The 15,104-nt window shown below is 39.8% G+C and overlaps 1 protein-coding gene across 5 annotated transcripts in view; it reads right to left on the bottom strand.

Annotated features, from left to right (window-relative positions):
• Positions 1–15,104, bottom strand: part of CORIN (corin, serine peptidase) — a 118,467-nt gene that overhangs the window by 61,589 nt on the left and 41,774 nt on the right. For all 5 annotated transcript variants that reach the window (XM_081208743.1, XM_081208742.1, XM_081208746.1 and 2 more), the window contains exon 5: positions 11,115–11,296. In XM_081208743.1, the coding sequence (XP_081064869.1) occupies positions 11,115–11,296 (182 nt within the window). The remainder of the gene's footprint in view (positions 1–11,114; positions 11,297–15,104) is intronic.

Raw genomic sequence — 15,104 nt, 5'->3', positions numbered from 1 at the left:
CGATTTTCTTTTAAAAGATTATGCATCCAAACTTTTTCTATCAACAATGTTTTTTTCTGATATTTCAGTGAATACTTACATGTATCTGTAAGGACTGTAACATGGCAAAGAACTTACTTTTCTCAATAAGATGCAAGTTCTGTTTTATAAATCTGTAACTACAGATTCTTGCCAAAAAATATTTGTGTGAAATATATTTTCCTTATAAATACATTAAATACTGATTAAAATATTACTCAGGTTATTTAATTTATCTTTAATATTTATATATTTCACTCTCTGCTCAGAGGTTCCAGGGTGCAATATACAGGCTTTAATTATTAGGAAAATAATGTATCAGAGAGAGAGAAATAGTTTGTGCAATTAAAAAGAAAGAAAGAAAACTTATCTCATCTATTATTCTTCCTGGTTGCCAATGTAGGAGACATCTAACAAATTAATCGCACCACATAGCAAATATTCATTTTTGCAAGTTTGTCTTAAAATTTACCTTGCTTTGCTTTTAAAGTTACAACATAGATCAACTAAACATAAAACGGCCTTTTCAGTCATTGCACATAACATGGTGCACTATAATGAAAAAATGCAAAAAAATGAATGTCTACCACAAATCTACAAGTGTTTCGTCTCTAGATTGTCTTTACCAGCAATTCAGCTATATTACTTCCTACATTATCAGATTTAAACAGCTGAACAAACTGGTTATAATTTCCCATGACTTGAGTGATCCATTCAAAAGAGGTGAATTTATAAAAGCTACTTTTCTTTTCATTTAATCACTCATTGCCATATTAGTGAACTTACTTATTTGAATACTGCTTTTTCAAATACCACTGTTCATCTGAATGTACAATAAGGCCTGAATATAAATGACTAAAAGATCAAACATTTTCCATACTACACATTAATAAAATCAGACACCAACATTCTTTCAAAAATCCTGTAATCCTTTTCCAGCCAAAGTTTACAAAAGTTGGAGCCACAAAGCCTTAACGTTTTCCCCATGCCTTCTATATTTCAGGCTTCTTTTCAGCATTTTTTTGGGGATGGGGCAGGAGTTAAATCTTAAGATGAGGAGCCAAAAGAGGAAAGTTTCTCTCCTCAGATCAGTTCCACACTCTTCTCTCTGATTCTAAAGTTGAAACAGCTCGCTATTTTTTAAGCCTGTTCTTTCAGTCTCAGTATCTTCCTCCCATATACTGTGGCAGCAGACAGTGAAACTGAAAGCTAGACACCAAGGCAGGGATAATAAATATATTCTGAAAAGATCTGGGAAAGAAAACTGTAGCCCTATCTTGGGAATTAGAAGTGAATGTTTGTTGGAGGAATGGGGGGAATATTGCTGAGAGCTTTCATAATCTTTCGTCTGCTCTGTCCAAAGCTCTGACTCTTGAATCTACCTGTTCTCCATGTGATATCCCTGCACAAGCTGTGCTCTTTTTCTCAGAATAAATGAGCTCCAGACATTCTGTAGTACATATGCCTCTCTCAGTCTGGTGTTTCTTCATGGAGCAAATACTTCTTCACAGAATCGCCCCTGTTATTGAGCTGAATTCTTCCAAATTCCAGAGTTTTCGGCGCTTGTTCCTCTGTTTATTAATAAAGACACACTGGAACAAGACTTTCCTTTCTTAAGTAGACAGATGGTTTTTACATGAAAACATGGCACAGATATATTTAAAGAAAACAATAACAGGGCCTATTTGTTTTAATTCAGTACATTAACTCTCCACCACCCATCTCATCTCTTTGCCCTGTAGGAGTTGTTAGATGAAACTGTCTGTCAGATGATTCTCCTCAAGCCCCATGTGACTGGAGATGAAAGACTTCATCCAAAAGCAAAATATCACCTTTGAGCAGGGTTCCCTTCTTCATGCTCTTCTTCTTATAGAATGGTGCTCATGTTTCCTCATGGTGGCTGGTGGAAAACCCTTTACCTTGCAAGGCCCCTGTGGCTTTAACAGTCACATAAGGCACAGAAATTTAAACTCACAAAGCTTTCTCCATCATCACAACTCTATTCCAAGTTAAATTCACCTTGTGAATTTCTGTCTATCACATTGGCAGGATTACAGCCAGAAATACCCACTTGTCTCAATATTTCTTTCTTATCTTTTGCGTGCGACCTCCTGTGCAGCCCCACTATGGCTGAAACAGGAGGGAAAACATTTGATCAAGTTATTACTGCATCTTAGAGTAGCTTCCCTCCACCACAGAGCTTCTATGAAATCTGAAATCCTGTTCAAGTATTTGGCAATCTTAATCCTGCTGTTGTTTGAATCCAATTCCACCTTTTCTCCAGACTTGTCTTCTTTACATGTATTTACATGTCTAGGCCTTTCCTAAAACGAGACAGGGAAGGAGGAGGCAGAAGACCTCACCCCAGCTGCTTGCTAAATTGGCTGCAAAAGAAGGGAGGAAAAGCTGGAAGGGGAGAGGAGGGGGCACCAATGCAACAAAGAATGAGGGGCAGCAGAGGGAGGGAAGAGAGGAATGCAAAGGAGTGGGGGCAGCACAGCAATAGTGGCTCAGGTGGCACATTCTCATGCACTGTCCCAGTTGGATATGATGCACCATGACTTGTGGGGATGGATGTGGGAGTATTTGCTGCTCTGGCTCAGGCAGAAACATTTCTTCATCCAGTCTTGATAGTCTGGCTTAAACAGGACCAGGCTCTCCACTCTACCCTGAAAATATTCATAAACCCTACAAAGTATGTCTTCTTTAGGTGTACTGCTCATATGTTGTCCTCCCAGCACTACTTTCCTTTAGAGTAAGTTGCCTCTTCAGAAAACCCATCTTTATTGCATTGGCGTTTTGTAAGTGCATACGGCATTTCCGTGCGCTCTGGTTTCTGGCACAGTGTTCCGTTGCACCAGAAGTGGTTTAGTCATGCTGGCCACATGACCCAGAAAGCTGTCTGTGGACAAGCACCAACTCCCTTGGCCTGAAAGCAAGATGAGCGCTGCATCCCATAGTCGCCTTTGACTGGACTTAACAGTCCAGGGGTTTTTTACCTTAACTTTTACCTTTACTCCATTCATTGAAGTTTTAAATGAAAGTTATAACACAAGCCTTTCTATCTGTCAAGTTTCCAACACAAGAAGAAGAAGAAGAGGAGTTTGGATTTGATATCCCGCTTTATCACTACCCTAAGGAGTCTCGAAGTGGCTAACAATCTCCTTTCCCCTCCTCCCCCACAACAAACACTCTGTGAGGTGAGTGAGGGCTGAGAGACTTCAGAGAAGTGTAACTAGCCCAAGGTCACCCAGCAGCTGCATGTGGAGGAGTAGGGAATCAAACCTGGTTCACCAGATTACAAGTCCACTACTCTTAACCACTACACCACACTGGCTTTTCCAGCTACTGAAAGATGGAACAGATGTGTTTTGAGGAGAGAAATTTCTATTCCTATTAAGTAAGATAATCTTCAATTTCCCACTTGATATCTCTTGAGCATTATTATTATACACAGGAGCAACAAAAGTGAGCAGCCACAAGATTTAGAGGCATAAGGAACATTATGTTGCTAATTAGAATGATATCCTAGACTTTTTCTAGCTTGGCAACTTTCAAAATGCTTATTACAGCTCAGTCAGTCAACGTATTGAACCAGTCACAGACCTCACAACTAACATTTATCCAATCAGGATGTCTGGGTATATGTACCAAACTTCACATTTGCAGATACACTGTGTAATACATAGGAACTCTGAATTTTGTATACACCAAAACCTTAACTGATTTAAAAGCCCCAAAGTACCATCCCATTCCTGCATATTGAAGGCAGGGTGTTAAGGATGCCAAGTAGAAGGAGCATTGCGAGTGGGAGAAACCTTGTCACAGTGAATACTGTAGTTCCCCCAGGCAGATGGAAAGCTACAGTCAGTGGTTGCCTCACCAGTGATAGAGACTGGAAAGCAGGAATGGACTATGAAGGCAGGGGTCTTGCAGCTTTGGGTCCACTGGATCCAATTTTCCACAGATACATACATACATACATACATACATACATGCATGCATGCATACACAATTTTATTTGTATGCTGCCTTCCCAAATCTCAAACCATGCTCAAAGTGGCTTACAATATGAAAAATACACCACTACAGCATAACGAAAGTAGTCATCAACAGTAAATAAAACATTAAAAATGGACAACCAGACTGAAGAATTTCCATATAAATCACAAGATCTAAAATAAAGGTGCAAAAAACCCCAGCAACAACCCTCACTCAATCAAGACACCCCAGCCCAAGAATCTGTTCAGCAGCCTCAGCTTTTCTGGCTGGAGTCAGGGTCCAGCGCAGTCCTGCCCTGCCCTGCCCTGCCCAATGGGAAAAGGCCTGCAGTGCAAGGAGCAGGTCTTCCAGGACTCACAGTCAAGATCCCCTGCTCTTCAGCTACACCAGCCTGGAGATGGCATAGCAAGATATTGTGAAAAACTCACATTGCTCCCACCTTCTGCCTTACTTGCTGTGAGCTGGTAGGGTTTGGGACATCTTTTGAGCAATGTCCTCAGCTGTATGAATACAAAGCACCATGGACAGTTCCATTCAAGCAGGAGAAAAGTGTTGTTTCAGCAGCAATTCTAATCAAGAACCTTAAATAGGAACTGCAATTGTATCTCAGTATCTAGTTCCACCTTCCATGAGAAGAGCCCCTTTATAGAAAGGGTATCCATCTGCTTTTGCATTCATTGATTCAAACAGAGCTGGGGAGATTGTGGTTCCACTAAGGCAGGGGAGGTGGGGCAGGAGTGGTGAACCTTTTCTGAGCAGTAGACCAGATCATTATAGTGGGCCAAATTAGACAGGTGGGTGGGATGCTCATCTGATGTCACTATGACACAGTGCTTTGAAGCGCCGGTTGTCAGGACTCCAAAGCACAGCATGGGGCTGCTCTTTAAACCTCTGACTTTCAGAATTTCAAAGAGCAACATGGGGCTGTTTGCAAAAGGGCTTTCAAACAGCTCGCAGCTGCTCTTTGAATCTCTGGAGTGGAGACTTCAACCCTACTCTCTGCAGGCAAGGTTTAATCCACCCACACACTTGATAGCTGATGGGCAGGGAATTAAATACTGTTGCTTTGGCTGTATGTGCCAGTTCCCTGTGGGAACTGGTGTATGCAACCAACTCAGAAATGAACCTCAGCTGGCATTGCCCTCACATTAGAGTGACACCAGCTGATTGCAAATAGACATGGTTTTGGGGAAATGGCCTCATGGGTAAACTGGACTTCCTAGTACACCAAGAATATCTCATGGACTGGAGGTCCCTCTCCACTGTACTAAGGCTTCTGGCAGGGTCCTCTGATTCAGAGAAGGGCAATGTCCTTGGCTCAGAGAAGCAATGATTCCACAGACTTCTCTTGTACCAGTGTTCTGCTCCCCTGAAGGGAAAGTCTGATCCCATGGTAAGATATAGTAGGTATGCTGGAATGCAACTCAGACATTTTCCTTGCTCACTCACTGGTCATGTTCACACAACACACCAAACCATAGTTCAGGGTGCAATGCATGAGTGGAAAGTAAGCTTTGGACTCGTGCTATGCTATGCTCCCCCTGTACCACACAGCTATGAGATCAACCCCAAGCCACCATCCTATTCCCATCTCTTGTTATGATGCTCCAGCAGTCTCCCAGCTCTAGGAAAGCATCAAACTGATGACTTAGAAAGACATTAGATTTCCCCCCATTTTGTTATATATATTCCACATGTATTCTATCTACAGTGCACTGTTGAACATTCATGCAAATATGAGCTATGCAAATACAATCAGTCCCTCATATATGAATTTAAAACTATTTTGATTGCAATATGGATTGCAAGTATAAATGTCTCATAGGCACCTATTGGATATTATTTGTGAGTGACAAACACCACAAGGCAGATAACACTATGTCATTTTGTAAACCTTTTTCAGAGCTTAAGCCTTACTAATAAATAAATATGTGCAATTTTGCTGTTCAGCTCCTGAATAGTGATATCTAACCTATTTTAAGTGACAAAAAGAAGCAAAGCATAGAACCAAAACACAATTTCTGTCCCATATATCTACAGTTGCCATCAGAAGCTGTTTTGCAGGAAATACAACAGAGTGTGTAGCTGAGGCAATAAAAAATTAAAGTCCAAACCCAGTTGAATTTTGCTCTTTCCCTTATTGAAAATTGAAAATCCAAGCTTCTCCCCTCATCTTATATATCATTCAGACAGAATTTCATTAAATTATTTCTGTGCCTCCTTCATGGTTAACAACTTTTACTTTTCAAACAGTTATAGAAAGAAATCTACTTTTCTGCACGCAGCAGATTGGAACTACATGCAGGGAGAGCAAATTAATTATCAGACTGAGCCATCTGGTATCCACACAACTGGCTGCAACATGTTAGAACAGAAGTCTTTAAATATTTTCCAGGCTTATGCATCACAGTTACAACATATAGACTATCAAACAAACTTTTCAAAGAACAAAAAGGTATTTTACAGTTTATTTATAAAGCAGTTTGCTTGGGAAAAATAGTTCTAAACAGTCTTCAGGTCCAGATATAAACTGGTAGTAATTTTAAACAAATTGTAAATCCTTCTTGCTAAGTCAGGGCCTCAAGATTTTAAGTTACATGAACAAAACAATTTTGTTTAGCATGCAACACGGCCTCAGTTGGCTTCCAATATATAGCAAAATAAATATTTCCACATATAAATTTTCTTTCCTTGTATCTACCATCTAGAATAACTCAGCAGGAATTGATCTAAAGCCATTATTTTTGTCAATAGGCTTTCAGATGCGCCAGACATACAATAGAACATGTCAAAGAGTACAGAAAAATAATCCAGTATTATAACAAAAGACATGCCTAATTCTTCTACTGAAAACCAAATCCTCCCACATACTTTTTCATGTTCCAGAAGGTATCTTGACCAATGTTGTGATCTTTGTTCTGCATTAAACAGCTAACCAAATCCCACTAGAACACGGGCAATTATTTCCTCACCATTGTTTTAGCACTACTAGGGCATACACATTCTTTGTTGGCTTAAACAAAGGCTAAAAGAGAGAGGATAGACTTTCTTCAAGAGAAGGTGCAGTTCATATTTTTGAAGGTTTGTGATACCACATCCAACACTATTGTAATTACACTACTGCAATCCTAAGACTATTGCGAGTGGTGTAACTGCGTAAGATCACTGGCAAAAAACTGGCTGGGGGGAAAAAGTGACTCTTCATAGTCAAAGTGGCTGTGCAAATCAATCTTACTCACTGAAGTAGGTCAGCCAGTCAGTGCCAAGATGCGTGTTTGCTTTGGAGGACCAAGTAACAAGAAAAGAGCAAGATATGTGTAATAGATAAATAAAAGAGAAAGACACTAAAATGAGAAACAATTATACCTCTAAGAAAAAATATCTTACTATTGCCCATGAAATTAATCAGCATTAGTGAGAATTAACTAACCCACACAGTCTCAAGTCTATTAGGATATATATTAACAAGGGAGGACATTGTTTTCTTAATACACAGGATCTTTACAGATACTGTCATCGTAGGAGGAAGAGATATGTTACATTCATCCATGTCCAGTTTAGGAGGGCTTTCCCAGATTATTAAAATTCCTGAATTTTATACACTATAGTTACATTGGCCTCAACCTAGTAAAATAGTAGCCTGTGTTCTCATAGTAGAAAAATGTGCAATGAATGAGGACCAAAGGTGTTACTAGCATGGTGAAAAAATGATAAGAGTGAGATTGCATAATGGTAAATGCTAAAGTAAGAAAGCAACAGCATCAATGCAAGTGGCTCTTTTGAGACAGAAGGTGATAATGGGATTATATATAGGAGAGATGTTTACAGCTGGTGTCACCACCTACTTATTTAGAAAGTCAAGAGGGCTGGACTGAAAAATATATTACTGATATTAAGGAAGAGGTGGGAGGACAACAAGGTACAATGGAAAGACAAAAATCAGACATTCCTCACTCAAAAGGGTACCACCAAAATGGTTAATGGATTTTGATGCAGGAAATATCTGATAGGCAGTTTAAGGTGTGTGTGTGTGTGTGTGTGTGTGTGTGTGTGTGTGTACGTGCCTTCGTGGTGAGGTCAAACTGTTGGAGAGGTACAGTGCCTGCTGTGGCTGTAGAGACCGATAGGGGGCATTTAAGATTAATAGATCCTTAAGCACAAGCCTGTCATTTAACTTGGTAAGTTAGAGAACGTTAAATGGATGTTGTACATATATATGTGCTTGCTTATTAATAAAATGCCTGTTCTAAATCGTTACATTGAATCTGGAACTTTATACATAAGACAACACAGATGGGGCCCGCCTAATTTTGACAGGTGTTGCATTACATTACATTACATCCAGGGCCACCAGCAAAATGCTTTAATCACGTGTGTTTACCAGCTGGAACAATGGACACTGAGGCACTCTGAGCTAGATCTTAAGTTACAGTGGTGCCTCGCAAGACGAAAAGAATCTGTTCTGTGATTCTCTTCGTCTAGCGGTTTTTTCGTCTTGCGAAGCAAGCCCATTGAAGGATTAGCAGATTAGCGCTATTAGCGGCTCTTAGCGGCTTATCTGCTGATCGGATCAGCTGATAAGCGGTTTAGCGGCTTAGAAAAAAGGGGGGGGGGAAAACCAGCAGGAACTCGCAAGACATTGTCGTCTTGCAAAGCAAGCCCATAGGAAATTTGTTTTGCAAAGCACCTCCAAAACGGAAAACTCTTTCGTCTAGCGAGTTTTCCGTCTTGCGAGGCATTCGTCTTGCGGGGCACCACTGTATTAGTAGGACTATACAGATATTGATTGTCCGTTAAGCAATCTGGTCCCAAGACATTCAGGGTTTTATATGTAATAACATGACATTTAAGCACCAATAAGTGCCATGAAATTTTCACAGTGACATGCCACACAGTAATCAGAAAATAATAATGGACATGGGTTAGAAGAGATATAATGATCAGATTTTTCCCCCAGTGCAAAATGCAGCAGAAATGGAGGGGAAATATCTCAATCAATGCAACATGGGATGGCAACAAGGCATTTACTGCTCTAAAAATGGATCAAATGGATTCAGAAAGCAAATCAAATATTTTGTTCCTTAGTCTTTTATCTGCTTTTTTCATTTATGATTTCTATATTATCTACTGCTGTTTTAAACACAGTTCCCAGCTTTGGCTACTTGAAATAACACAAGATATAAAAGATATGAAGGGAGGACTAGAAGAAAAATAACTGAAGTATTTTCATTGCTAGGGAGGTGCACTTCTGACCCAAAGGAATGCCATTTAAAGACTGTTTTTCCAAGTCGGTGAACAAGGTGGAGTATAGGTTAAAGGGATCAAGCAGAAGGAAAGACTGATGAAAGCTTGACTTTCACTCCCTTGCATGCTGACATCAGAGAAACTTGTAGAAATATTTATTCCAAATCAGCTAAATTCTCAGTTCCTTCTGTTCCCTTAGTAGATAGGTAGCCGTGTTGGTCTGCCATAGTCAAAATAAAAAAATTCCTTCCAGTAGCACCTTAAAGACCAACTAAGTTAGTTCTTGGTATGAGCTTTCGTGTGAAGAAAGTGTGAGAAGTGTGCATGCACACGAAAGCTCATACCAAGAACTAACTTAGTTGGTCTTTAAGGTGCTACTGGAAGGAATTTTTTTATTCTGTTCCCTTGTGAAAGTTGATGTCTTTTGCAGACTTCATAAAGCAGACATTTATTTATCTGTAATATTTATAGACTACTGTTTAGTATAATTCTCTGAGCAGCTTACAATAAACAACACACACACACACCACAGTCATAAATGCTCTATCAAACACAAAAGGAGAACAGAACCAAGTGCCTTAGCCCTCAGGTCTGCCCTCATCACAGGACAGCTTTTAGCCTCTTTCTCCCTCTCCCTCCCCATCCAAATACTAGCACTAGAATTGATATATAATAGACAGCATCTGTTATAGACTCCTATAAAACCCGACTTACTTCAAACTGCAGGGGGGAAATGTTTCAGTTGCTACCAAGTCTAACCTACTTCATGGCTTCAGAGCACAGACACCAACTTGTGGTGAAGATTGAGAGGGCACAACGCGTGTCATGCACAACCTTGCAACATGACGTTGGGAGAAGCCAGGGGCAGAGCCGAACACAGCTCCAACATGGCTTCAATGGCCAGCGGCAATTCTTCACTGGCGCTCGGCTGCCTCCTCCTGCTGCTGAGCCATTGGGGGGTCCAGCCTCCCAACAAAAATGAGGGTGGGGTAGGAAATGGCACCTCTGCTTCAGAGACAGTACCATTAAGCTTACATGAATTTCAATATTGCTTTCCAGATTCAAACTCCAAAAGCAAGATTAATGGAACATATTTGTTTTGAAATAATAGCATTAAGCATGAAGGACAACTCCAGCTAATAGTTTGCCTTCTCTCACCTTACATTTTTCCTCTTCTGAATCTTTCTATGATTTATTTAAGGGACCTGAAAGTTCACTGAGGCTTTCCCCATCACTGGGTCAAGCTACATTGTATGTTTGTTTAGCTAATTATTTTTAAATAGGGATTTTTAGGGTATAGCACTTAACATGATGGTTTACATGCATACAAATATGGTTGAAATATCCTTATAAGAAAGAAATCACAGTTGTAAAAACCTGCTACGATGCAGTATAAAACAATTTAAAACAGCAGCTTTAAACCAATGCATAGGCTAGCTAGATCATGCAATAAAAGCTATAAAGAATACAAGCTGAACTAAAACATTATCAAAATGCAGCATCAAAATCTTAGGAGAAAGAAATGAGCCTTTAACATGTTACACACAGCTGAATGTATCGTCTTTCTTACTTTTCTTTTGTAACACAAAAAGTAGCTTCTGAGACTGCATGTTTCAGCAGAGGAACAACTGGGGATGGGACTGTTTATCTCTTTCCATTCCAGTCAGTTATCCCACTGAAAAATACCCCCTCCCCACAGTGGAACAGATACAGCTACCTATGAGATTCATTTAAATTATAATAATTGCCAAAAAAAGAGACATGGCTGTGTGTAACATGCAATTTGGACATTATATGTAGAACCTGAAACACGCTGCAGCACTTTAGCAAAAAATTTAAAGGGAACTTACATCTTTTTCCTTTTTCTTGTTCTGGGGAGAAGCATACCCTGGTGGTGTTGCTATTTTCAGTTTTGTTTTGGAACTGGAAACACGCTAGGAACTCTGGCCATGAAGAATTCACCATCCCAAGAACTGGCTCACAACCTTCCTTTGCAGCTTCACAGAATGATCTGCAAGGCAGGAGCCCGTGACTAGGAAGAAAAACAAATATTTCTAAGATTATTGTCCTTCCACTATGTGTATTTATTTATTTTTACATCTTAAATGAAAAGCACAAATAGAGAGCTTCCATTTTAAACAGCAAAGAGGTTGCTCACCCCTGCCCTTTGCCCAGCTAGGAGCCTTAAGGAAAAAGTATCCATTTCCCAATGGGCTCCTATAGTGGGGTAGGAGAGCTGAAAATAATGGCAATATATTTCCCATCTGGCAACCAATGCGGCCCTTTGGTTTCAGATAGTATACGGGTAGACGAGGCTAAAAACCCTGTGACACAAATTTTCACAGTCCTCTGGTGGCTATGGTGGCTCATTTACCAGAAGTAATGTATTTAGCGTTCACTCTGGCAGTATAAACTTGATTCTGACCAAACTAAGCCTCCTAGAGCAAAATATACATCAGGTATTGGTTGCCAGATGTGAAATTTTTACCCTACCCCCCAAAAAGGACCAATCTCCATTCCAAGCTCAATAAGAGAATGAAGAAATAAAATCGCACCTTACTGTGCACTGCCTTCATTCCACAGTGAATGCTAAGCCAAATTGTAGCTTTGCATGAACAAGCAGAAACGGGCTCCAGGTGAGGAGATTGTGGCCACTTTGTTTCTCCCATCTTTTTGCAGCTGTGCTGTGTTGAGCTAAGCCACAGTTTGACTTAACATGTCATCTGAATCTGGACTCGTGGTTTAGTTTTATCAGGCAAACTATGAGCTCTTAGACTATTAGGAGAAAGCCAAGCCATGAGCCCAGGTTCGGAAAAACAAGAGGATAAGAGCTAAGACTGCAATCTCCTCTCTGGAAGTCTGCATGCTTGCTTGTTCACACTAAACCATGCATGCATCTAGTTTGGCTCTTAGAGGCTATTATAACTTTCCAACTTTTTCACCTGTGGTCCAGAGCACACATTATGGTCACTAGAGAGATGCTGCCAAGAATAATCTTCCTGTAGCAACTAGCAAAAAAACTTCCACTGGGCATCTTACACTTGTAAGAATTCAACACGTCATGCCACATTATCAGTTTTACCAGTTCTGCTCCAGATTGTTGGTGGCTGCTGGGAAGTGTGAAAATTCATAACATAATTAGGGGGAGGTGATTTGTGTGATATTGAGTAGTACTTGTTGCAAATATTGCAGTCTAAATGGAGATAACTTGCTATGGAAAAGATGTTTCTTATGGTATTCTTTCAGATGACTGTAATGGGGCCTAGCTGCAGCATAAGGCCCTTCAGACAGGAACAGCTATATCCATGTTTCCCAGGACAATCTGTTTGCCCAGCAAGGGTTATGACCTTCATCACATGTCTTGCCTAGTTTCCTTCTGTGGCTTCCAGGACCTACCTCAGAACTGCACATTACACACTGACAGGCTCCAAAATATTCTGAGGTCTTTGACTCTCCAAAAATAAAGCTCCCTCACAAACAGGAAAAGAGTTATTGAGTGACTTGTTCTGAAAAGGTGTTACTGGCTCAGATAACAGGGCTTTAATTGGCAGGACAGCATGCAGGCAGCAATGTGGGTATATACTGATAGCTAGCTGCCCTTGTCAGTGGGAGAAGTTGCAAGTCATTTATTGTTGGTATTGCATCTGCTACTGGCAGAGACCTTTTACATAGTTCTGGAACGTTTCTGTCTTTCATCACATCACAAAATAGTGGTGAAAGATACTATTTTGGAATGTGAGGGCTCCCTTTCCAAGTATCAAGTAAGCTGCTGTCAGAGATTAGTACTAGGCAAGGCTCAAGATAAACCCATCACCTTTCTGATATGTGATAATTTCCCTAGTGTTGTGCATAGAGGGCATTTAATATTGTTACCGGCCACCTTCCAGGGGTCTCGGCACTTAACCAGAGTTTATGTTTCTTTTGGGGAAAATGAGGCACAGTGAAGAATATGGTTTATTTACACATATTTACAACCAAGTCTGGATGTAGAGAAGGTTCTGAGCACTGCATCTTATGAGGGGCTTGCTCCCCACAGGAGCACAGCATAGGATTCAAAAGTAGCCAAAACACTATCTCTGTGTCTCCTCCACACAGCTTGTATGTTCCTCAGCCCTCATGGCCTCTAGCCCCACCCTCTTTCTCCCAAAAACCCTTGCTAAAATTCAACTCAAGCCTCGTGCAAAAAGGACACTTTTTCCTGTGGTGACACCATGCCCCTTGTAACGCTGGCAACCTCCCCTCCCCGCCCCCTTCTTGTCTGACACTGAATGTCCCGACGGTTCACCTTTTGTCATGGCATTGCCTCTGCTATCACCTGTTTTGCTCCTTGATGGCACCTCTCTCAGACAATCTCCTGAGGAAGCTGGCTTGACCTACTTTTTAAAGCCTTGCTAAATCCATTGATCAAACCCCACCTTTCCTAATATGCTAATTTCAGAAATAATGAGGAGAACCTGGCACCCAGAACTTTTAAGGGATCCTTGGCCCCCTGCAAACCCATAACAGTATTATATAAACAGGATTTCAATTAACTTGAGAAAGCATTTAATTTAAAATATGTAAAACATACTTCTTTTTTAAAAAACAAAAAACTAATACTTCACAAATAGAATAATAATTACACAACAAACCTATTTCAAAAGGAGAGACTTTTTCCACTAATGCAGAAGACTAAATTGATAACAGTTCACTTGGTTCTCATAAAAATCAGTAGAGGCAAACACTTCAGTAAAAATAATATACATTTAAAAATAAAATAAAAACAGAAGGCCCTTCATTCATTCTGGGTGGTACAGAAGGACCTTTCAACTCCATAGATCAGAATACAAAAATTCCAATAAATGATCCAATAAAACTATGGTTTTCCACCATGTTGCTTTTAATGCACACAGTTAAAAACCCACTAATTACACTGAATATTAAAAATGTAAACAAATCCATGTGGCTCTTTTGTTGTATAAATTCATTCTTTGAGTGGGAAGCTGCACAACTGGAATTCATTTATTGGACTGGTGTGTTTTTTTCTTCTAGATTTGAACAGGGATTCTGGATGGGTGGTCCTTTGTAGCTTTGTGACATTGCTTTGTTTTCCACTCCACTTTATCAACTGAGTTAATGTTTCAATGCTCACATCCACACAGTGATAAGTTTAGATTTTCTAAATGAAAACCTATGTGTGTAGAAGGAAGATTCAGCAAATTAGTTCAAGCATAACTGTTATAAATCAGTCTCTTTTGCAGCAGTATGCTTACATGGGTTATACTAACAACTTGATAATAATTTAGAAATGACTGGCTCATAAAAGGAGAAATTTATGATACTTAGATAGATTGGCCAAGTTTATGGTCTGGAAGCAACCAAGAAAATGCTAATTCTATGCCATACCATTTACCACAACACTTGCCACAACTACATTTGGTCCTTTAAGCTCAGTAAAACAAATAAATATGAAGAAGTGATCAAATTTAATACAGGCCTATTTGTTCCCCCTGTCAACAATGATATTATGGTTAAGCATCTACATCTTGATTAATCTTTATATACCAGATGTTAAAAATAAATGAGTGCTACCATTTATGTGTTTTTTTTAAGCCATCATAGGACATAGGATAATGTAACACAGCTTGAGTCCTTGTATTCCCTGACTAAATTTTTTTGGATCATGAGATAAAATCAGCTGTGATTTTAAAAATAAAATAAAATCTGTGTGGCTTATCTTTTGCACATTTCAAAATGGAACCCATTAATGCAGGATATTTTCCCTGCCTGAAGATCAGTTCCACAATGATTCCTATGATAAAATTCCTATGAAACCCTCCTGTGGAATGCTACAGAAAAAG

This window comes from Podarcis bocagei, assembly GCF_964188305.1.
Source record: "Podarcis bocagei genome assembly, chromosome: 9".
Lineage (NCBI taxonomy): Eukaryota > Metazoa > Chordata > Lepidosauria > Squamata > Lacertidae > Podarcis > Podarcis bocagei.
The sequence above is the reverse complement of the archived record's forward strand: the minus strand, read 5'-3'. Positions and strand labels throughout refer to the sequence as shown.